The sequence below is a fragment of the Oratosquilla oratoria genome, chromosome 29 (genome assembly GCF_046742065.1).
Source record: "Oratosquilla oratoria isolate Oo_2021 chromosome 29, ASM4674206v1, whole genome shotgun sequence".
Lineage (NCBI taxonomy): Eukaryota > Metazoa > Arthropoda > Malacostraca > Stomatopoda > Squillidae > Oratosquilla > Oratosquilla oratoria.
In genome coordinates this window covers 52,041,874-52,067,047 of record NC_134805.1, presented here as the reverse complement: position 1 = coordinate 52,067,047, position 25,174 = coordinate 52,041,874, and the positions used below count along the sequence as shown (strand labels likewise).

Here is a 25,174-nt window from a genome sequence, read left to right as displayed (position 1 = left end):
AAATCCTAACACTGTTGCACACAAGGATGTTTTAACTGGAACTCCCAAAACCCAGACTCCAATACCTAACACTAGTGCTACAGCAAACCCTAATAATAGTGTGGACCATGATAATATTTTGCCTGATCCTAATAACCATTCAAAAATTAAAAAGCTCACAAAACAACCCTCGAACCACCAGCAACCTATCTGCTAAGCAAAAAACTCATAATATGCCATCTAATAGTAGATCAGTTGATGAAAAAGAAAAGGATCTGAAACTAGAAACAAAATCTAAAATAATAACAATGAAAAATAAACAAACCGACAGGGCTGAAGACTCTGATGGATTCCTAGAACCACCCATCAAAAAGAGAGTAAAAAACAAAGAGAACACAACAAACTGATTGTGATACCTCCAATACATTTGACTCGCTCATGGAAACAGATAATACTACACCTGAAGATACTACTTCTATACCGCTTCCCCAAACTACTGGCAAGATGGAAACTGCAGAGAATGTCTCTCCAGACTGCCAAGGGAAATCTACCAACTCCCATTCTTCCCTAAAAAATCTTCTTGAGAACCTTCCCTTATCAAGTACTCATGAAAGGCTGAAAGAATCTCAACCTTCCAAGATAAAAAGACTACAGAAAAACTTCAATCCCCAACAAACTACTCCCTCTAAGGGAAGTATGTCTGTCAGAGGGAATAAATAACCTATTCCAAATTCAAAGATATCCTACAGTGGAACTGCAAAGGAATAAGAGCCAGATCTGAACAGCTAAAGGTCATGCTACATGATTTTAATCCAGGAATAATTTGTTTACAGGAGACAAAGATAGGCAATAACCCGTATAATCCTGGATTAAACTACTCTTATATACCATTTGCCTCCTCCTCCAGGAGATATTGCCCATGGTGGAGCAGCAATAATAATTCATAAATCAATACAACACACAGTCTTAAATATTGTGACATCTCTGCAAGCTGTGGCTGTTGAAACTATACTAGATAAAAAAATGACTTTATGCTCTCTTTATCTTCCACCTAAATGTGGCTTCCAGAACATGACATACAAGACTTAACTAACCAGCTCCCAAGCCCATTTTTATTGCTTGGTGACTTCAACTCTCATAATCCTCTCTGGGGAGGTAGCATATTAAATGCTGAGGGGAAATTAATTGAGAAGTTTATTGACAATAATCCTATCACCTTGTATAATGATGGATCTATGACTTACCATAACACTCACAATGATACAACCAGTGCCATTGATCTAAGTATATGTTCATCTTCCATCCATCTCGATTTTATATGGTCTGTCAATGAGTATCTTAATGGAAGTGACCACTTCCCCATCCATCTTAAATATGTAAAAAATACCCCAACAGAATGTCCCCCTATATGGAAGGTTCAGGAAGCTGACTGGAATAAGTATAAAAATAATTTAATTTTAGATCAAGATTTTGAAACTTTTGACAGTCATATAGAAGCATATAAATTTCTTACTGAAGCAATCTTAAAAAGTGCTGAGATTGCTATTCCAAAAACTAAAGGAAAAACCAGTAGGTCTACAGTTCCATGGTGGAACAAAACCTGTGGAGTACTGAGAAAGATAACCTGAAAATGCTACCGACAATACAAAAATAGTGGTTCAACACAGAGCAAGATTATATATAAACGTGCTCTTGCTAAGCAGTGCAAACACTTCAAGAAATCAAAACGAGAATCATGGCTTCACTACATAAATGGGATTAACTCTAAAACCCCTTTGAGCATAGTGTGGAGAAAAGTGCATAAACTTAGTAGCAAGTTCGTTCCCTCATCTTTACCTATGCTCAAAATAAATAACACACTCATTACAGATCCATATGACATTACAGAAAATTTAGGTGAATACTTCTCCAAAATTTCTAGTCCAGATAATCACTCACCCGAGTCTCAGAAAATTCAAAATGCTCAGATTTCTCTGGATCTCAACTTAAATAGCAGAGAAATTTATAACGTAAAATTCTCCCTACAAGAATTTAAAGAAGCTCTTTCCTGCACAAAAACTACAACCCCTGGTGAAGACACAATATTATACGAAATGATCAAGAATCTCCCAGAAGATGCTAAGACCTTTCTTTTAAAAATCATCAACAGAACCTGGGAGACAGGTATATTACCTAAAAGCTGGAAAACTGCCATTATAATACCTATCAAAAAGCCAAATAAGAATCCTTTTGATCCATCTAGCTACAGGCCCATAGCCTTAACCAGTTGTGTCTGCAAGTTAATGGAAAAGATGATAAATACCAGACTTGTTTGGTACTTAGAATCTGAAAAACTTTCACCCTACCAGTTTGGTTTCCATAAGAACAGATCCACGCTGGACCCACTGCTGAGACTATCCAACCAAATCCAACAAGGATTCTCAAAACAGTGTCAAATGATAGGTGTTTTCTTTGATCTTGAGAAAGCCTATGACACAACTTGGAGATTTGTAATTATCCAACAACTAAATAAAATAGGCATCCGAGGTAATATGCTGAGATTCATTAACTCATTTTTATCTGATAGATTATTAAAGGTTAGAGTTGGCAATAGTCTCTCGAAACCATTTATTCAGAAGGAGGGTGTCCCCCAAGGAAGTGTCATGAGTGTCACTTGTTTTGCTGTGGCAATAAATAATATCTTAAAAAGAAATTGCACCACCTGTAAAGAGCTCTCTTTTTGTGGATAACTTGGTAATTTATTGTACAAGCTATGATGCTATTTCAGCCTGCAAGCATTTACAAAATTCAATTAATGCTGTTAGTAGATGGGCTGACTCATGGGGCTTTAAAATCTCAACCATAAAAACCACTGCTGTACGTTTTACTCGACATAGACAAAGAGAAGTAATTCCAACCTTAAATCTAAATGGAACCATTTTACCATATGAAGAAGAGGTAAAATTTCTTGGCATGATTTTTGACTCAAAATTGACTTGGACCAGCCATATTGATACCCTGAAGACAAAAGCCAGGAAATCATTGAACATCTTGAAAGTTATATCTAGCTTTAGTTGGGGAGCAGACAAAAGATCACTGCTAATGTTATACAGTACTCTTTGCCGATCCAAAATTGATTATGGTTGTCAAATTTATTCCTCCGCTTGCAAAACTAGACTGAAAGAACTTGACATAGTTCATAATATGGGCCTTAGAATATGCTCAGGGGCATTTAGAACATCACCAGTAGAAAGCATTTATGTAGATTCTGGTGAACTGCCACGACCTTCGTAGAGAGGAACTAGGACTAAGACTTTTATTTAAGATCAAGACAGACCGTAAAAACCCTGCCTTTGACATTATCAAAAATATAAATGGTGATGATTTTAAAGGTTCTAGATCTTCAAAACCCTTTCAAGTCGGAATGAATGAACAAGTAGAAGACATATCTATTGTAGAATTTGTTGCACTCATGATGGTAACCTAATGTAGGAGGTACTGTGGGGTAAAAGAAATACACACGTGCTGCTCTTCTGTGTATTCTCTGCTTTCAAGCTTACAACAACAACAACAGAAATTATATAAACAACCGCTAGAGGGCAGTTGTGTCAACAAAAGAGAAATGCCATGCGCAGTACGATACATAATAAACAAAATAATATTTGTATTCAAACCTCATTTTATGCATTCCAATTATACAAAAATATAGTAATATGAATTCTCATATTACCCAAGTTACAGAATATTATACAAAAATATATAGAAAAATTATATCCTTAAGTTTAAATCTCAACACTCCCCCTTAAACTTAAGTTATATATCTCCTCTGATTAGCCTAAACTTTGTCAACTTCCGTTTAGAGACAGGTTTAGTAAATATATCAGCAATGTTTTCCTCAGAGGGAATATATACCAAATTTATTGTGCCATCTTCAACCTGTGACCTTATGAAGTGATACTTTATATCAATGTGTTTTGTTCTCTGGTGGTGAACTGGATTCTTTGCTAATGCTATTGAACCCTTATTATCTGCATGTAAAATTACTGTACCACTATCATAATTTGTCATATCATAAAACAATTGCTTTAAAAATGTTGCTTCTTGTACAGCACAAGTCATTGCCATATATTCAGCTTCACAGGTTGAAAGTGCCACTACATTCTGTCTTTTACTCTTCCAAGAGATTAGTGGGCCATGTCCACAAAGCTGAAAACTATATCCGCTGATACTTTTCCTATCTTCTGACATTCCCCAATCTGAATCACAATAACCAAATAAATTCAATGGTGTATCAGGCTTCTTAAATGTAAGACAGTAATCCACTGTACTTTTAATATACTTTAACACATGCTTTGCCATATTGAGATGAGCTTTTGTGGGCTTGGCCATTGATTGAGATAGTTTTGTCACAACATAACTTAAATCAGGTCTAGTAGCTATCATGACATAGATAAGGCTTCCAACTATCTCTCTATAAAGTCTTGCATCAGTTAAATCAGTAGAATCACTTGAGACAAATTTACTTACACTTAAATCACATGGAGTAGATTTAGGGTTACTCTCATTCATCTGAAATCTCTCAAGAATTTTATTACATTATTTTCTTTGACTCATTCTTACTGTACCATCTGCATCAAAAGAGAATTCAATTCCTAAAAACCATGTTAACTCATTCATATCCTTCATTTTAAACTTAGTATTGCAGCCTTGCTGTGGATGTACTGTGTCTTGCTGCATTGCTTCTGACCCGGGGCAATGGGGAAGATGTAGGGATGACCTATCATCTAGGAGAAGCCAAGATGAGAGGGAGGGGTGGAATAGGTGGGGATGAAATGTGTATTTACCTAGTTGTATTTTGCGGGAAGGGGAGCTATGCTCGTGTTGTCCCGCCATTGTATCTCTCAGTGTCTAGTTTGCTTTTAAACTCGTGAATGGTTTTTGCGCTTACTATATCATTATCCAGTTTGTTCCAAGTGTCTAAACCTCTATGTGGAAAACTGTTTTTCTTCAGTTCTCTTCTATAGCTATGTTTTCTTAATTTCCTTCCATGTCCTCTTGTGTTTCTCTTGTCCCAGTTTAGTAATTCTTCTCTATCAAGTATCTCTGTGCCTTTCATGATTCTGTAGATGGTCAGTAGGTCTCCTCTCTCTCTTCTTTGCTCCAGTGTCGGTAGCTCCAGTTTAGCCAATCTCTCCTCGTATGATAGGTTTGCAAGTGCAGGTGCCATTTTTGTAGCTGCTCTTTGGATTCTTTCTATTTTCTTTATGTTCTTTTTGGTACTGGGGGACCACAATGTCGCCGCATACTCTAGTCTAGGCCTTATCAATGTAACCAATATTTTTTTTATCATGTCTTCGTCCAGGTAAGCAAAAGCCACTTTTATTGATCTTAGCAAGTTGTAAGTCTCCCCGACAATTTTGTTAATCTGTGTATCATAGGACAAGTCGTTTGTGATAATAACTCCCAAATCTTTTTCGGATCCTACTTTCTTTACTTCCTTGGTTCCAATTGTATATTTTCTTGATATTCTGTTTTTGCTTTTTCTAAACTCCATTATGCTACACTTCTTAGTATTAAAATCCACTTCCCATTTCTGACTCCAGTTCCATACCCTATTCAGATCTTCTTAAGGGCTTCACAGTCCTTATCAGTTTCTACTTTCCTTAACAGTTTGGTGTCATCAGCAAAGAAGCTCATGTAACAGTTCACGCCCTCATCCATATCATTCATATAGATAGCAAACATTATTGGAGCCAGTACAGATCCTTGCAGTACTCCACTGATCACCTCTTTCCAATCTGAATATTTTTCTCTGAGTACTACTCTCATCTTTCTTCCAGTCAGGAAGTCCTCCATCCATTTTAGTTGGTTCCCTCGTATTCCTCCTATGTGTTCCAGTTTTTTTAGTAGTTTTCTGTGTGGTACTTTGTCAAATGTGTGGGAGTGGAGTTATGCCTTTTGACTTTGGCTACCTCCCTTGTAAGGGGGGGGGAAAAGCCCTTGATATATGTATGTATATATATTTAGATTTGAACTCATTCCTTTTGTTTGGGCATCACCTAAACAGTTCCATATACTTATGCATCTATATGGAAAACTATTTCTTCACATCCTTTAGACATGTGGTCTTTCTTAATTTACTTCCATGACCTCTTAAAGCCCTCCCATCTTTAATCAGGTGATCTCTTCTGTCAATGCATTTAGTGACATGAATACTATAATCATGTCAACTCTTTCTCCTTGATCTTTCAAAGTTGGCAGACCTAGTACTATTAGTCTTTCCTCATATGGTTTATCTGCAAGACTGGGAACCAGTTTGGTGTCTACTATTTTTATTCTGTCGATCTTACTTGTATCCTTCACTCTGGGTGAGGAGAGGACTGTACTACATACATACATACATATACCGAAGGTTTTTTCCCCCTGCATGGGGGGTAGCCAAAAAGAAAAAGGCATAGAAACCATTCCCACCCATTTCATTTCCTATATATTCCACTCCCCTCCATCCTCCTCCCTCCCTCTTTCTTGGTATCTCCCGGATGACGGGTCATCCCTGCATCCTGTCCACCACCCTGGGTCAGAAGCAGTGTCGCAAGACACAGCACATCCACAGCAAGGCTGCTTCATAAATTCGGCGACCCCCCATCCTCTCTGTCCCCCCATGCAGAAAAGAGAGAAGACGGGGAGAAATCCCTTCGGGCTGCGTCAATTTTTTTTTCCATACTGTACATACTTCCTCACCCCCCATCCCCCATTCACTCCCCCTCATGCATCACAGCATCATCTATACACAACCCCTCTCCATTCACCCCTATCTTCTGTCCTCTTCCGACCTTCTTCCACAGACATTACTCTCTTTTGTAATGCCCCTTTCACCCCATCCATCCATCTCATCCTAGGACGCCCTCCCATATTCACTCTTTCCACCTCTGCCTTCCACACTTCTTTTACTAATCTTTCTTCACTCATTTTTTCCATGTGTCCAAACCATCCTAATACTCTTTCATCAACCCTATCTCCCTGCTCCCTTTCCACCCCTGTTCTCCTCCTCACCGCCTCATTTCTCACTCTATCTAGCCTAGTAACCCCTATCATACTTCTCAGACATTTCATCTCAAACACATTCAAACTACTTCTCTCTTCCTCTCTCATGCTCCATGTTTCTGCCCCATACAATGCTGTTGGCACAATCACTCCTTCATATAACTTCCTCTTAGCATCCATTACCAGATGTCTATTTCTCGTTACACTTTTCAATCCATCAAGGCATTTACTCGCTTCTCTCAATCTACATTCTACCTCCACCCCCACTCCTCCCTTTCCTGCCACATTCGCACCCAAGTATCTAAAACTATCCACTTCCTCCAGTCTTTCACCCTTAATGCTCACTTCCAGCCTGTTGTCATTCCCTCCCCTTGTACATCTCATCACCTTACTTTTGCCCACATTTATCTTCAGCTTCCTTCTTTCACACACCTTCTCAAACTCTGTCACTAACTTCCTCAATCCCTCCTCTGATCCTGCTACAAGCGCAGTGTCGTCAGCAAACAACAACTGGCTCACCTCCCACTTTTCTCCATTTTCTTTAACCATCTCCAACCCCTGACCCACTACCCTTGCATTCACCTCTCGCACCACCCCATCCATGTAAAGATTGAACAGCTAGGGTGACATAACACTTCCCTGATGAAGTTCCACCTTTACCTCAAACCATTCACTCTCTCCATTTCTAATCCTAACACAAGCTCTACTACTCTCGCAAAAACTCTTGACTGCTCTTAACAGCTTTCCTCCTATCCCATATATCTGCAGTACCTCCCACAGTGCCTTCCTGTCTACCCTGTCATAAGCCTTTTCCAAATCCATAAAAGCCCAAAAAACATCCTTAGGCTACCTTTTCCTATAGCTTTCTCACATATCTGTCTTACCACAAAAATCTGATCTACACAACCTCTACCTGTTCTAAATCCACACTGTTCCTAACCAATGACTCCCTCTGTTCCTCTCCTAATCCTCTCAATCAAGACCCTCCCATAAGCCTTCCCAACTATATTCAACGAGCTGATCCCTCTGAAACTACTACACTCACACTTGTCCTCCTTTCCCTTGTAAAGCAGAACTATACAGGCACTCCTCCAATCCTCCAGCACTCTACCCTCTCTTAAACAAACATTAAATAACCTCACCAGCCAGTCTACCATAACTGTATCTCCTTTTTTTCAGACATTCTGCATGGCATCCATCCAGACCAGGTGCCTTACCTGGTCTCATCATCTTAACAGCTGCTTTCACTTCATCCTTCGCTATTTCTCCTACATTTTCCTCACTCATTACTCTCATTTTCTTAGCACTTCCCACTGCAACTACCTTTCCCTCCCTATCCTCCTTCACATTTAGCAACTCCCTAAAATACTCTGCCCACCTTCCTCTCACTGCCTTCTCTTCCATTATCATCTCTCCATCTGCACCTTATACCTTTTCTTCTCTACTTGATTCCCCTCCTCTTTCTCTTTTACTTTCCTTCCAAAACATCTTTTTATTGCTTTTTTCAAATTTTCTGTCATACTCTTACCCCATTTCACATCTGCTCTCCTCTTTGCTTCCTTTATCTTATGCTTAACTTCCCTTCTCTTTACTTTGTACCTCTCATACGATTCCCTCGTCCAAATTTGTAGCTAATCTATGAAAGCCTGTTTCTTTTCTTCTACACCTCTCTTTGCTTTCTCATCCCACCACTCACTACCCTTCCTTCTATTTCCTCCTAACCTCCTTGTTCCACACACCATCTTTGCACACTTTATGACTCCCTTCTTGAACCATCCCCATTCCTCCTCCACTCCTAGTTCTACTCTATCCTTTACTCCCACCCACTCCTCTTTCTGCTTCTTCTTGTACTCATTCTCCTTTTTTTTTTTCTCATTTAAGCATTTCACTCTAAGTACCTCCCTACCTTCTGCCCTTTTCCTCTTTCTCCACCTATTCTCCACTCTAAATTTACCTTCCACCAGAAAATGACCTGATATTCCCCCACTCTCTCCCCTTAGAATATGTACATCCTTAACTCTTCCTACCATACTCCTGGTCACCACTATATAGTCCATTACTTAGGTTACTTAGGTGATGGCCTCTAGGGGCTCTCAGCCGATGATGGCTCTCCAAGCCCCCCACGTAGAATATCTAAAGTCCAAAATCTGATTTCATCACTGCATTCTCCAAGTCATACGAAGCAGTGAAGAAGTGTGTCTTCAGTCTCTTCTTGAAGATGGTCGTAGTTTCAGCCATTTTAACATTTTCAGGAAGTCTATTATAGAGACGGGGAGCACTATTAACAAACGCTCTATGCCCAGATTCTCTATAAAACCTTGGCTCTAATAGTCTATTCACTTCAATACTGTGTCGCAAGGCTATATCACTATCTATTCAGAAGTCCACGAGCATATCACACAAATAATTAGGCCTCCCAAACTTCAATGCCTGATACACCATAACACACTGTTTATACATGATACATGCTTTGACTGGGAGCCAATGCAGCTGTATTAACACTGGAGTTATCCGTTCCCTTCTAGACTGACCCTTTATCAGTCTTGCAGCTCTATTAATAATTAATTGAAGTTTCTTCAATAAGTAGTTAGGAAGACCATAATGTAGAGAGTTGCAGTAGTCCAAATTACCCAACACATGGTTATAAATAAGTTTCCTCATAGAATTCTCATCAAGGTATTTCCTTACAAACGCTAAGTTTCTCAAATGATAACCAGCTACTTGCACCGTCTGATTTATCTGTTCTCTCATCATAAGTTCGCTGTCTAGCAGCACCCCAAGACTCTTCACACATTTGCTCACTGTGATGTCTGAATTGTTCACATTCAAGACTCGAACACCCAGACATTGGAAGTCAATTTCACGGCCGATAAACAAACACTCAGTTTTATCTTCGTTCAATTTCAGTTTTCTAGAGTCCATCCAATGTTTAATGTCAACCAGTATGGCACTAAGATGATCTTCGGCATCATGTATATTTGTTATAGACATAAAATTGAGTGTCATCAGCAAACAGTTTGAACTTAACTCCATGCTTCTTAAGTACTGTAGATAAGTCAGCAGTGTATATACAAAAAAGTACCGGCCCCAGCACACTACCTTGAGGCACTCCCCTAGTCAAAGGTATCGAGTTAGAAAACTCATTACCTATTTGTACACAGTAGGTTCTACCTTCCAGGTAACTCTTAAGATATGAGAGAGCAGCACCTTCAATGCCAATGTGTTCACAAACTCGAAACAATACATCGTGCACTACCGTTTCAAAAGCTGCACTTAGGTCCAACAAAATCAATAGTCCACATTCTCCTCTATCCAGAATTCCTCGCATGTCACTCACTACAGAACACAATGCAGTTTCAGTAGAATACAGAAAACAATATGCCGACTGATTGTCATGAATCGCCCCAACTTCATTCAAGTGTTCATTTAATTGTATTAACAGAACACTTTCCAGTACTTTGGATTGAAACGTCAAATTCGACACTGGACAGAACGAACTGAGTGATTGGGGATCAAGATTTCCTTTTAATATCGGTTTAACAATGGCCTGCATTTCAGAATTCGGGAATACTCCCTCCAAAATACTTGAGTTCACCATGTTCGTAATCACAGTCGTTAGTCTATCAAAATTCACACTACTATGAAGCAAGCTAATTGGCATGGGATCATTAGCAGAGTAAGTAAACTTTGCTTTCTTGATTACATCCTTGACTATTGACTCGCTCACTGTTTGAAACGCAGTTAATTTTATTTCTGAAGTCTGTTCACTCTCCAACACAACCGAATTATTATTACTGATCGCCGAAATAATTCTCGTTATCTTTTTGTCAAAAAAGTATAAATATTCATTTGCCAATTCACTATCAGAATATCCCTCAGGCAACTTGTGTTTCTTTTTATTGCCTGTCAGATTGTCTAGCACCTTATAAAGTTTATGCATATTGGGCCCAGCCTGTTCAATTTTACCTTTATAAAAATCACGTTTACGCCTACTGATAAGTTTCATTTCATAATTGCGTGCCTGAGTATAAGCCACTCTACGCTGATCAGTCTGTTGCCTGCGCCACAATCTCTCCTTCTTTTTCTTGTCATTTTTCACCCTTCTAATTTCATCATTAAAACCATGGAGAATCTTCTTTCACTACTATTTTCTTCGATGTCAAAGGACACATCTATTCATATTCCTCCCTCATCACACTATTGTATATAGTGTATAAACATTCATGACACTCCGATCTTTTTCTTGAACTATGACTACACAAATCACTTTGTTGCTCCATAATCTTATCACAAATTAATAATAATAAGGTATCACAGTCCATATTCCTTGTAGAACGAAAAGTAATTTCTTTAACTTGTCTTCTAATAAGCGCCAAAGCCAGATTAAATGACACAAGTTTATGTACTGGCGACAGAGAGCACACATCGTCTACGTAAAGGTCACGCACAAGGTCACTCGATGTATCAACCAACACTAGATCAATTATGTGACCGCACATCGATGTAGGTTTATCCACAATATTGATCAGATTAAACATTGCTACCGTGTCTATAAAAAGTTGTACGTAGCGAGCCTTTGTGTCATCAAGCCAAAGGTTAAAGTCGCCCCATACAATAATATTCGTGCTTACCATGTCAATAGTTTCTAAATATAGTTCAAACTCATCAATAAATAAACTGACACTAGCAGCAGGTGGTCTATATATTGTCACAATCGTTAATTTATTTCCACTAATTTCACACTCAACTTGCAATAATTCGAAACTATTATAGATGGGTGTCCTGCATTTTTTCAACTTCTTAACTGAATTTGAGACTAACATACCCACGCCCCCTCCACAACCCATACTCCTCGGGTTGTGTACAAAAGAATGCGTTACAGGGGTCATTACTTTCATAGCAGCTGAATCAAAATCAGTTAACCAAGTCTCAGTAACAGCATATAAATCTAATTGTCTATCATTAATAGTGTCCCTGATTTCAGAAGTTTTATTTCTAGCTGATTGAACATTCAAAAGTCCACAGTTAACTCTTTGAGTATTAAAAGCCATGGTCAGTACTCAGTCTTATCCTATTTATTTCTGCAGCAAAAATAGGGCAATCAAAACTACTCGCACTGTGTTCATCTTGACGTTTTGTGGCAAAGCAATTCAAGCACTTCCTCACCTCAGAATGACAAGTGCGCCCCTCATGTTCACCTGCGCACTTGTAACAGTGAGGACCTTGACCTTTGGCCACCCTTCCATCCACCATCCTCTCCCATGTGTACTTATGCTTGACTTTCTTCCTAAACACTGTATTTGCTATCATCAACTCTCTTTCAAGACACATCTCCACCATTAATTTTCCACTATGATTTTTACCTGGAACTCCATACTTCCCAATCACTCCTTCTATTGGTTTGTTTCCTATCCTAGCATTAAGGTCTCCCAATACAACTACATTGACATTTCTCCCTAATCCCTCTATCCACTCATTTATATCTACCCAAAAAGCCTCCTCTACGCTCTTCTCACTACCAGGTCCATATGCATTTACAAAAACCCACATCTCCCTTCCCAGCTTCACCTTCATCCACATCAACCTTGATGAAACCTCCTTCCACTCCACTACCTGCTTACTTATCTCTTCACTTACTAGTATAGCCACCCCTTCTCTCACTCTTCCCCTCTTCACTCCTGAGTACCTCCCAGCTACACTCCCAAACTCACAGTTGCCCTTTCCTTTCATTTTAGTTTCACTCAACCAGCACATCCAACTTTCTTCTCACAAACATACTGCCTATCTCTTCCCTTTTACTCTCATCTGTACCACATCCACGCACATTAAAAGACCCAAACCTTAGGATACTGGTTGGAAAGCTCCCAGACCCTCTTATGCCTTTACTTCTTTTTTTTATGAATGTCCCCTTTTGGGGCTACAGGTAGTAGGACTCCTAATCCCATCCCCTGTCCCATTTTTTGTCGCCTTTTATGACTCAAGTGGAAAGAGTTGGTGGTAGCATTCTCTTCCCCCACCACATGGTCGGCGAAAAAAGGAAATTTATATTCAGAGAAATGGTACAGGACAGTAAGAAGGGGTCGGGGGACAGCATAACAGAAGGATAGTCGTAGTATAAAAGTGTCATCATCTCTCTATGAACAGAGTTTTCCTCTATCACAGACAAAATGATGTGTGGCTCTGGTTCAAGGGGTGCCCCATATAGACCCTAAAGTATCAACTGCATGCTACTTTGCCACAATAACATGTAGCCAATACCCCAGATGGGGCATATTTCAGTCTTGAATGTATACAAAGGATTACAAAGGCGGAACATGGTGACAGGAGGCCTTTTGGTCCATAACTAGGTCGCCTGCAAAAAAAATTATACTTGTGATAAATAAGAATTATAATGATATATATAATAAATAAAATAAATGCATAGGTATAGTTAGATAATAAACAAACAGGTAAATAGTAAATAATAAATTGACAGCTAAAAATAAATGAAAATTGAGCAAATAATAATAAACAGACAAATAATGACAAACAAATAAAGAAATATAAAGTAAATGGCAGTCATTACAGCATCTTGCTTAGGTGTTTACGAGTATCTTAACGAATCTTAAAGCTTCGAACTGAACTACATTGCACTGCCTCTGCAGGAAGTTTATTCCATTCATTAACTACATGGATGGCAAAGTTGTTTCTATCCACTTCCAAATTAAATCTATTTCCCGACAGTTTGAGACCATTATTTCTTGTTGGATTCTCATTCATTGTGAAAATGTTGTCACTTTTGATGTTGTCAGTTCCCTTTAGAATCTTAAAGACCTTTTGAGCCCATGCTTTTATAGGGAAAACAGATTCATTTGTTTTAGTCGATTTTCGTATGCTTTATTTTGTATATTTGGAATCGGTTTTGTGGCTCGCTGTTGTACTTTTTCCAATCTGTCAATGTAATGAGTATTCTTTTTCTGTGGTGGGGGAACTCCCTGTGGTGGGGGAAAAGAATACTGCCACCAAGTATTTCCACTTGGATCGTAAGAGTTGAGAAGAAAGGGACGGGGATTGGGACTAGGCATCCTTCTCCTTGTAGCCCCACAGGGGACATTCCTAAACGAAAAAGTAAAGGCATAAGAGTGTCTGGGAGTTTTCGGACCAGCACCCTAAGGTTTGGGTCTTTTAATGTGCGTGGATGTGGTACAGATGAGAGTAAAAGGGAAGAGATAGGTAGTATGTTTGTGAGAAGAAAGATGGAGGTGTTGGCTTTGAGTGAATCTAAGTTGAAAGGGAAGGATGAGTGTAAGTTTGGGAATGTAAGTGGGAGGTTATCAGGAGTGAAGAGAGGGCGAGGGAGGGAAGGGGTGGCTATTCTAGTAAGTGAAGAGATAGGTAAACGTGTAGTGGAGTGGAAGGAGGTTTCTTCAAGGATAATGTGGATGAAGGTGAAACTGGGAAAGGAGAAGTGGGTCTTTGTAAGTGCATATGGGCCTGGCAGTGAGAAGAGTGTAGAAGAAAGGGAGGCCTTTTGGATAGATTTAAATGAGTGCATAGAGGATTTAGGGAGAAATGTCAATGTAATAGTACTGGGAGACCTTAATGCTAGGGTAGGAAATAGTCCAATTGATGGAGTGGTTGGGAAATGTGGAGTTCCAGGAAAGAATTGTAGTGGAGAGTTGATGGTGGAAATGTGTCTAGAAAGAGAGTTGATGATAGTAAATACAGTGTTTTGGAAGAAAGTCAAGCATAAGTACACATGGGAGAGGGTGGTGGATGGAAGGGTGGTAGATAGAGCGTTAATGGACTATGTAGTGGTAAATAGGATTATGATAGGAAGAGTTAAGGATGTACATGTGCTAAGGGGAGAGGGTGGGGGAATATCAGATAATTTTTTGGTGGAAGGTAAGTTGAGAATGGAGGATAGATGGAGAAAGAGGGAAGGGACAAAAGGTAGGGAGGTTCTTAGAGTGAACTCTGAATTAAAAGGAAAAGGAGAAGGAGTACAAAAAGAAGCTGAAGGAGTGGGAGGGAGTGAAGGATAGAGTAGAGGTAGGTGTGGAGGAGGAATGGGGATGGTTCAAGGAGGGAGTCATAAAGTGTGCAAGGATGGTGTGTGGAACAAGAAGGACAGGAGGAAATAGAAGGAAGGGTAGTGAATGGTGGGATGAGGAAACAAAGAAGGTTGTAGAAGAGAAGAAGCGAGCTTTCACAGATTGGTTACAAAATAGGACGAGGGAGTCATATGAGAGGTACAAAGAAAAGAAAAGAGAAGTAAAGCAAAAGGTAAAGGAGGCAAAGAGGAGAGCAGATGTGAAATGGGGTAATAGTATGACAGAAAATTTTGATAGTATTAAAAAGATGTTTTGGAAAGAAATAAAGAGAGGAAGAGGAGGCGAATCAAGTAGAGAAGAAAAGGTAAAAGGTGCAGATGGAGAGATGATAATGGAAGAGAAAGCAGTAAGGGGAAGATGGGCAGAATCTTTCAGGGAGTTGCTAAATATGAAGGAGGATAGGGAGGGAAAGATAGCTGCAGTGGGAAATGCGAAGAAAATGAGAGTAATGAGTGAGGAGAATGGAGGAGAAATAAGGAAGGATGAGGTGAAGGCAGTTGTTAAGATGATGAAAGCAGGTAAGGCACCTGGTCTGGATGGATGCCATGCAGAATGTCTGAAAAAGGGAGGTACAGTGATGGTGGACTGGCTGGTAAGGTTATTTAATGTTTGCTGGAGAGAGGGTAGAGTGCCGGAGGACTGGAGGAGTGCCTGTATAGTTCCTCTTTACAAGGGAAAAGGGGACAAGTGTGAATGTAGTAGTTTCAGAGGGATTAGCTTGTTAAGTGTAGTTGGGAAGGCTTATGGGAGGATCTTGATTGAGAGGATTAGGAGAGGAACAGGAGTAATTGGTGAGGAACAGTGTGGATTTAGGACAGGTAGAGGTTGTGTAGATCAGATCTTTGTGGTAAGACAGATATGTGAGAAAGCTATAGGAAAGGGGAAGGATGTTTTTTGGGCTTTTATGGATCTGGAAAAGGCTTATGATAGGGTAGACAGAAAGGCACTGTGGGAGGTTATGCAGATATACGGGATAGGAGGAAAGCTGTTAAGAGCAGTCAAGAGTTTTTATGAGAGTAGTAGAGCTTGTGTTGGGATTAGAAATGGAGAGAGTGAGTGGTACGAGGTAAAGGTGGGACTTCGTCAAGGATGTGTTATGTCACCCTGGCTGTTCAACTTATACATGGATGGGGTGGTGTGAGAGGAGAATGCAAGGGTAGTGGGTCAGGGATTGGAGATGGTTAAAGAAAATGGAGAAAAGTTGGAGGTGAGCCAGTTGTTGTTTGCAGACGACACTGCGCTTGTGGCAGGATCGGAGGAGGGATTAAGCAAGTTGGTGGCAGAGTTTGGGAGAGTATGTGATAGAAGAAAGCTGAAGATAAATGTGGGTAAAAGTAAGGTGATGAGATGTACAAGGGGTGAAAGTGGCAGTAGACTGGAAGTGAGCATAAAGGGAGAGCGACTGGAGGAAGTGGATAGTTTTAGATACTTGGGTGCAAATGTGGCAGGAAAAGGTGGAGTGAAGGTGGAGGTAGAATGTAGATTGAGAGAAGCGAGTAAATACCTTGGTGGATTAAAGAGTGTAATGAGGAATAGACATTATGGAATGGATGCTAAGAGGAGACTGTATGAAGGAGTGATTGTGCCAACAGCACTGTATGGGGCAGAAACATGGAACATAAGAGAGGAAGAGAGAAGGAGTTTGAATGTGTTTGAGATTAAGTGTCTGAGAAGTATGATGGGGGTTACTAGGATAGATAGAGTGAGAAATGAGGAGGTGAGGAGGAGAAAAGGGGTGGAAAGGGAGCTGGGAGATAGGGTTGATGCGAGAATATTAGGATGGTTTGTACACATGGAAAGAATGAGTGAAGAAAGACTAGTAAAAGAGGTATGGAAGGCAGATATGGAGGGAGTGAACATGAGGGGATGTCCTAGGATGAGGTGGATGGATGGGGTGAAGGGGGCTTTGGGGAAGAGGGAAATGTCTGTTGAGGAAGGACAGGAGAGGACAGAAAACAGGGGTGAATGGAGAATGGTTGTATATGGATGATGATGTGATTGCATGAGGTGGAATGGGCAGGAGGATGGGGGGTGAGGTAGTATGTGTGAGCAAAATTTGATGCAGCCCGAAGGGATTTCTCCCCGTCTTCTCCTTTTATGCAATGGGGGGACGGACAGGGAGGTTCGCCGATTTAAATGAAGCGGCCTTGCTGTGGATGTGCTGTGTCTTGCGACACTGCTTCTGACCCAGGGCAGTGGACAAGGTGCAGGGATGATCCGTCATCCAGGAGGTGCTAAGATAAGAGGGAGGGTGGAGGGGTGTGGAGTGTATTCAGGGATGGAATGGGTGGGAATGATTTTATGCCTTTTCCTTTTTGGCTACCTCCCTTGTAAGGGGGAAAAAGCCTTGGTATATGTATGTAACTGTCTTTTTAATTCTTCTATTTCTTTGGTTATGTTTTTGTTCACCTTCTCTGGTTCTTCCAATTTTTCAACTCTCTTGGCAATCTTTGCTATGTTACCGAACCTACTTTCCTAACGTTCGGTCATTTTTTCAAGGTTTTCCTCTAGTCTTGCTAATCAGGGGAGGTTGGTGGGCAAAATATAACAATAGAAAATTAATTATTAATTTTGTAAATTAAAATGTATCAACGTAATATGCAATTTTGTGGGCAGAAATGAAAATAAAAAATACCTTGCTACAAGCAAATATGCTAATGAATGAAGTCGGTAGCATAGGATCGAGATGCAATCTTGTCATCTGTCAATTGACGGCCTCGGTACTTCAACAGTACCTCGCCAGGTACATTTTCTTGAAGGAATGTTATGGAGCGGAGCTACATGCATTCCTTCAAGCTGCAAGAACTTTGTATACCCTGCAAGCTGAGAGAGTGGTTGAAAAGCCCGCGAACGTCTCTCACGACGACGACAATGAGGACGAGCCGGATGACATTTGATTTGCAGATAATGATCTGTTAAACACAGGTTAGGTTAGACGGATTTATCATCCTTTCATTTCTTCGACGTCAGCATCTATCATAACAAACATGGCGTACCATTCATCCGATACGACTTCGTTACTTACGAAATCTGTTTTAACACCTTTTTTGTTTTTTATTTCCGCTCACAAAATTGCATATTACGTTGATACATTATATTGCGCCCATGGTCGAAACTAAAAATTTACCGTCATTTATAATCTTGTGTTTTTAAGTGTATAGAGAATTCCGGAAATAAAACTGCTAATGTTGGTTTTATTCCCCACAATTCCCGTAACGTGTTTATGTTGTTTTTGAGGGATATTGGCAGGGCAGACGGTGGAGGTGGTCTGATTTCACTGACCAAAATAAAAAAAAAATATTTATTTTTGTAATTTTGCTAAATCCCAACCGATTTTTCTCATTCAACAACGAAAATGTTCAGTTCTGAATGCACTTACATATGCATGATTATCCGATGATGAGACCAGGTGCGCCCTATGGTCAGGTGTGCCTTATGTAAGGACGGGGAATAGCAAATTACAGGTGCGCCTTATGGTCCGAAAAATACGGTAACTTTGATAGTTATTAAGTGCACCCGAGCACTTGTATTTGTTGTAAGCCTGTCTCTTTTTAGCAATACTTTTTTCAGTTTCTTTGTCAAGCCATTTTGGATGAGCATGATTTGGTGGTGGGGGGGAGGTCTATTCTTTAACGGGATGCAAATATGAATCATCTTGGTAAGCATATTTTGAAACATTTCCCACTTCTGATCTACAGGTCTTTCGCTTGATTGTGCTTCCCAATCTGTAAGCTGAATCCTGACGTAGTCCTATATGAACTGAGCTTTACTGAAATCGGGTATTTTAGAAACAAGTATCTATTCTAATTTTTTTTAGCAGGAATCTAAGTTGTGATCACTACTTGCAATAGTTTCACCAACTTCTACATCAGTTATCATGCTTTTGCAGCTAGTGATCAATAGATAGAGTAAGTTTCCATGTCTTGTATGAGGGTTTCGATGAGTTTTTCATCATCTTTTCATCCATATAGTGGAATGCCACTTTAATCTTCTGCAATAATCCATATATCTTTCCAACAATCCTACTGATGTGTCTGTCAGATGACAGGTTGTCTTTTATCAACACTCCAAAGTCTTTCTCCTCTTTTTCTTTTGTAATGGGTTCAAGGATGGCCTTTTGCCACTATTGACCATTTCCAGTACTTTGCTTTTTTAGGTATTGAACTTCATTTCCCATTCTTGGCTCCATGCAAAAATAGTGTCTAGATCTTCTCTCAGTAGTCTATCATCCACCTCATTTTTCACACTTAAATTTGTCTATATGTGTGTATATCATACACCTGAAGTGAGTGGTGTATATGTTCATGATTAATACAAATATCTCCATCTTTGTTTAGGACTTTAATGGTGGAGGAAGTCAGGTCAGAGAGACCATGATGAGTATGTTGCCCCCACATATTTCTCCAAATGGAGGGAGACCAGGCCAATCTACAAGAACAATGCCTCCTGGAAGAAAAATTGTGCCAAGTGATCATACAGAGCCACCTCGCCACACTTCCACCACCAAGATACTCAAGAATAATCAGGGTAGTGGAAGTTCTTCTCCATCATCATCATTTAACATGCCTAGTCTTCAGTCTTCGTGTAAGTATATATAAATTAATTTTTGTAAATACATGGTTTTCATCACCCGGTTTTAGGTACAGTATAAAGATGAGACAAACAACAGGTATCTGTATGTGGTGACTCTGCAGGATGGACATGGAAGATGATCATATCCCTGCCACCCAATTTTGTATTCCATTTGCATCATAGGCTCTACCTAGAAATGTAACAGCAAAGGTCAGGCACTTGGTCTCTAGACTGGGCCCATAAATTTCCCCTTCCCTCTCTCCCTTCTTTCCTCTGTCTATATGAATTTTTACCATTTTTTGTGCAGAAAAAGCTGCAGAAATACTATATCCATACTTCAACACACTCAACACCTGGTTCACTACAGACTAGAAATAGCCCCAATCAAATCCACAGCCACACTTCTCACCAGCTAGACAGCAGGACACAAATACATACCACACCACTTTGTCAACAAAACCCTTATACCTCACACATACACACAAAGACAATAAAAAATCTAAGAGCAAATTAAATATGGTGAGATACAGAGACAGTACACCACGAGGGTGGCTCCCCTTCCCATGAGATTCAACTAGGTAAATACAACTAGGTAAATACACACTTCAGCGAACGGACGGCTTAGAAGACGTTCTGAAGAAAATTGAAGTTTCGTGGATCCCAACGCAAAGAGAAGTGCCTATTGTATTTACAGGGTGGGGGGGAAATTGCTCGTGGGGTAGTAGGAAAGTAGGAAAAGAGGAGAAGGGGAGGGATTGCTGAGGGAAATGGAAGGAAATGAGGAAGGAGAGGACTTGGCCCAGGCAGACAGGCAAAAGGTAAACAAACGACCCCCCGACCAGCTGAGCGACGATGAAATGTCTAATAAAAATGTAAAGATTAGAAGTATAGATAAGAGCAATACAGTAGAAAGTGATGAGAATATTTTCCAGGGATTTAAAGAGGGTGGGGGGGACACAAACCCCCCCCGACTGACAAGACTAGAAGAGAAGGTCGATAGATTGAGGACTTGGAGCGTAGGTTCGGTCATGTTAACAACATTATACGGAGAGTTGAAAAATTGGAAGAACTAGAGAAGGCGAACAAAAACTTAACTAAGGAAATTGAAGAATTAAAAAAACAGTTAAAAGAAGTAAAAGATGAGAATAAAGTCTTAAAGGAGAATAATAAGGAGAACAAGGAGGGTTGGAAAAAAATCAAAGAAAATAGCAAAGTTGCATTCACTGACATAATCAGACAGCAAATGAATGAACAAACTGAAAACTCAGTTATTAAAGTGATGAGACAGAAGGAGAATATAGTAAGAGACTTAGCAGACAGAAAGAAATGTATAATTATATTAGGAATGGAAGAGAAACATAACCCAGACAGAACCACAAGAATCAAAGAGGAAAATGAAAAAGTAAGAAATTTACTAGAATTAGTTCAGGAAGATGAACCAGAAATAATGAAACAAATCGAAGAGAAATTCAGGCTCCGGAAATATAGTACAGACAAAACCAGACCAATTAAGATTAAATTCAGGTCACAAACTACGGCTGAGAATATCTTATCCAAAACAGGGAAACTAGCAACAAGTGAACAATATAAAAAGGTATGGATAAAAAAGGAAATGAATAAAGAGGAAAGAGAGGAAGAAAAACAGAAAAGACTTGAAGCTAAGGAAAAAAACGAGATAAGAACGGAGTCAGAAAAAGAGAGATTCTATTGGAGAGTAGTGAATATGAAACTAAAGAAAGTCGACATACAAGAGAAAAACAAAAGGGAAACAGAGAACACAATGGAAGTGGCAGAAAACTAAGAGTGTCTTACACAAATATAGATGGATTAATAACAGGATTGAATGAGCTGAATGATTATTTGAAAGAAAAAGATCCAGACATAATGGGAATTGTAGAAACAAAATTAAAAGGTCCACTACCACCCAACAGTGTAGGACATGATGCATATAATTATTGGATTAGAAACAGAGTGAAAAAGGAAGGGGGTGGAGTTATGTTCCTGACTAAGAAGGATATAAACGTGAAGTGTGTCACATATGGAAAGAATACAGTAGAGATGATAATGATGGAAGTAGAAGATAGAGATAAGAAGAGCAGAAAGTTTGTGATAAATTATGTGCCCCCGAAAACAGCCTCATGGGAAGAGAGTGAACATAAAAGTATGTTAGAGGACACAAAGATAACATTAAACAAGATAATGGAAGAGGGAGGAAAAATAGTTATGATGGGCGACTTTAATTGCAAAGAAATCTGCTGGGAAGAAATGACAGTAAAGGGTGGAGACGGCTCATGGGGAAACGCTCTACTTGAGATGGTTACTGACCATACAATGACACAATGGATACAGGAGAACACTAGGTATAGAAATGAAGAAGAGCCATCGAGACTAGACCTAATAATTACATCTGAACCTAGAATAGTGGACAAAATTGAATATAAAACACCAATAAGTAAAAGTGACCACATATTGATTGAACTGGAACTTAATGAAGAAAAATATATGAAAAGAAATGAACAATATAGAAAAGGAAGAATGATGTATGAAAAAACTAACTTTGATAAAATAAGAGAATTCTTTCAAAAGGAAAACTGGGAAGAAATATACAAAGAAGAAACAGCAGTAGAAGAGAAATGGAATATTTTGACAAAAATTTACAAAAAAGGAGTGGAAAAGTATATCCCAAGACAAAAACAAGAAAAAGAATATGTAAAATGCTGGTACAACAAAAGTTGTAGGGAGTTAAAAGACAAAAGAGACAAAGCCTGGACCAGATGGAAAAAAGACAGAAGACCTGAAAAATGGAAAATATATACCTGTTATAGAAATGAATATGTACAAACGTGCAGAGAGGAAAAGAGAAAATATGAAAAAGATATCATAGAAAAGTGTAAAGATCAACCAAAACTATTCTACAGATTTGTAAACAATAAACTGAAAAACAAACAAGACTTGAAGAAATTAAGACAAGAGGGAGTTGAATACACTGAGGAAATGGAAATGGTGGAAATTATGAACAAACATTTTAAATCAGTGTTTACAAGGGAGAACATACAACCTGAAGAGAACGAATGGAAAGAGAAAGTCCCCCCTATGGAAGAAATAGAAGTAACAAAGAATGAAATATTAACACACTTGAGTAATCTTGATGTCAGAAAATCGCATGGACCAGATGAAATAGCAAACTGGATACTGAAAGAATGCAGGAATGAACTGGCAGACAAAATACATAGCATACTAACTAGTTCCTTGAAAGAAGGAAAAGTTCCAGAAGATTGGAAAAAAGCAAATATAGTACCTATATATAAAGGAGGAAATAAAGAAGACCCTACCAACTATAGACCAGTCTCTCTAACAAGTAAAATAGCAAAAATTTGTGAAAGAATTATCAAAAGTAGATGGGTAAAATATTTAGAAAAAAACAAAGTGTTAAATCCAAGGCAATTTGGATTCAGACAAAGACGATCATGCGTCACCAATTTAATATGTTTCTATTCAAGGCTAATAGATATAATACAAGAAAGAGATGGATGGGCGGACTGTGCATTTTTAGACATAAAGAAAGCTTTTGACAAAGTACCACATAAGAAGTTGCTTAAGAAATTAGAAACTGAAGGAGGAATACAGGGCAAACTACTAAATTGGATGGAAGACTTTTTGCAAGAAAGAAAAATGAGAGTAGTGATAAGAAACCAGCACTCAAAATGGGATGAAGTAATAAGCGGTGTTCCGCAGGGAACAGTTCTGGCCCCAATAATGTTTGCTATATATATTAATGATATGGATGAAGGAATTGAAAGCTATATGAGCTTCTTTGCAGATGATGCAAAACTACTGAAAAGAGTGAAAACTGAAGAAGATTGTGAATCACTACAGAGAGATCTAAATAAAGTACAGGAATGGAGTAGGAAGTGGGAGATGGAGTTCAATACAAAAAAGTGTAGTATAATGGAATTTGGAAAAAGCAAAAACAGAATAACAAGAGCATATAAATTGGGAGAAGAAGGAATAAAAAAATTAGAAAATGAGAAGGACCTGGGAGTCATTGTTATGAATAATATGTCACCTGAAAAACATATAAATAAGATTTTTGGAGAAACTTATAATTTAATAAGAACAATCAAAGTTGCATTTACATACCTGGATGAAGAAATGGTGAAGAAAATCCTAATCACCCTGATAAGACCAAGATTGGAATATGCAGCAACGATATGGTCACCAAGTACAAAAAAATGTATAAAAAAACTTGAAAGAATACAAAGAGCGATTACAAAATTGGCACCAACACTCTCAAAACTATCATATGAAGAGAGACTAGCAAAACTTGAACTACAGACACTAGAGCAAAGAAGAGAGAGAGGAGATTTGATAGCTATTTACAGAATCATGAAAGGCATAGAAATTACTGATAGAGAGAATCTGATAAAATGGGATGACAGAAATACTAGAGGACACGGAAAGAAAATAAAAAAAGACGGCTATAGAAGAGATTTGAAAAAGAACAGCTTTCCTCACAGAGTAATAGACAGTTGGAACAAGTTAGATGAGAAAGTGGTGTGTGTGAGGACGGAGCCTTTATTTGTACGACGTTTCGCTTATTACAGCTTTTTCAAGTACAAGTTGAGATACAAATGCTTGAGATTAAATAAGGGGAAAGGAGGGAACGGGGAGAGAAAAAAGGGGGGGGGGAAGGAAGAGGAGGAGGAGGAGGAGGAGGAGGAGGAGGTTGGGGGGATTGGACACTGGGAAAGGATGAGAATGCTGGCCCAAACGTCCGTGAGCGAAATGTCCACAAAGGGTGGTTTAAGTATTTAATATTTTGCTGGCCATGGGTATTAGGGGAATAATGTGAGGAGATATGTTAAACATGCCCCTGTTTTGTTCAATAGTGTTCGTTCCTTGAATGATTGCTGCTTCTAAACACTTCCTGCGGATTTTGTCTGGTTCCCGCATCAGCAGCTCTGCATTCTTCCAGTCCATAAGATGGTTTTCCTTGTTTCTATGTGTCACACATGCATTGGTGGTGACATCATGCCTGACGTCGTAACGGTGTTCACGTATTCGTGTATTCAGGTCGCGTGACGTTTCTCCGATGTAAACTTTATCACATCCTGAACACGGAATACGATAAACACCGGCTTTGGTGCTCGGTGTCTGGTTGTTGTGTGTTTCCGTCTTCGTGATGTCTTTTATTGTTCTGCTTGTCTGGCACACTATTTCCAAGTTGGTGGTTCTTAAAAGACGTGTCAGGTTGGTGGCAACGTCGCCGGTTGGCAACACGAGACGTCTAGTTGTGCTGTCCTGCTGCCTACGGCTTTCCCGAATCTTAGCGGCCTGCTGTCTGCAATTATCTAAAAGAAATTCTGGAAATTTTAGTGTTAAAAAGGTGTCTTACTCGTCACACCCAGGCGTTTCAATCTTCAGCGCTTGCAGACGGCCTTGAACGAAGTGGAGCCCACCATTCAGTTTTCCCTAGAGGAAGAAATCCACGATTCTCTTCCTTTCCT

General features: G+C 39.3%; 1 protein-coding gene across 1 annotated transcript in view; it reads left to right on the top strand.

Annotated features, from left to right (window-relative positions):
• LOC143040768 (ankyrin repeat and SAM domain-containing protein 6-like) overlaps window positions 1-25,174 on the top strand; it is a 696,708-nt gene that overhangs the window by 544,813 nt on the left and 126,721 nt on the right. Inside the window, exon 9 of the mRNA XM_076212184.1 lies at window positions 19,433-19,679. Coding sequence (XP_076068299.1) covers window positions 19,433-19,679 — 247 coding nt within the window. The remainder of the gene's footprint in view (window positions 1-19,432; window positions 19,680-25,174) is intronic.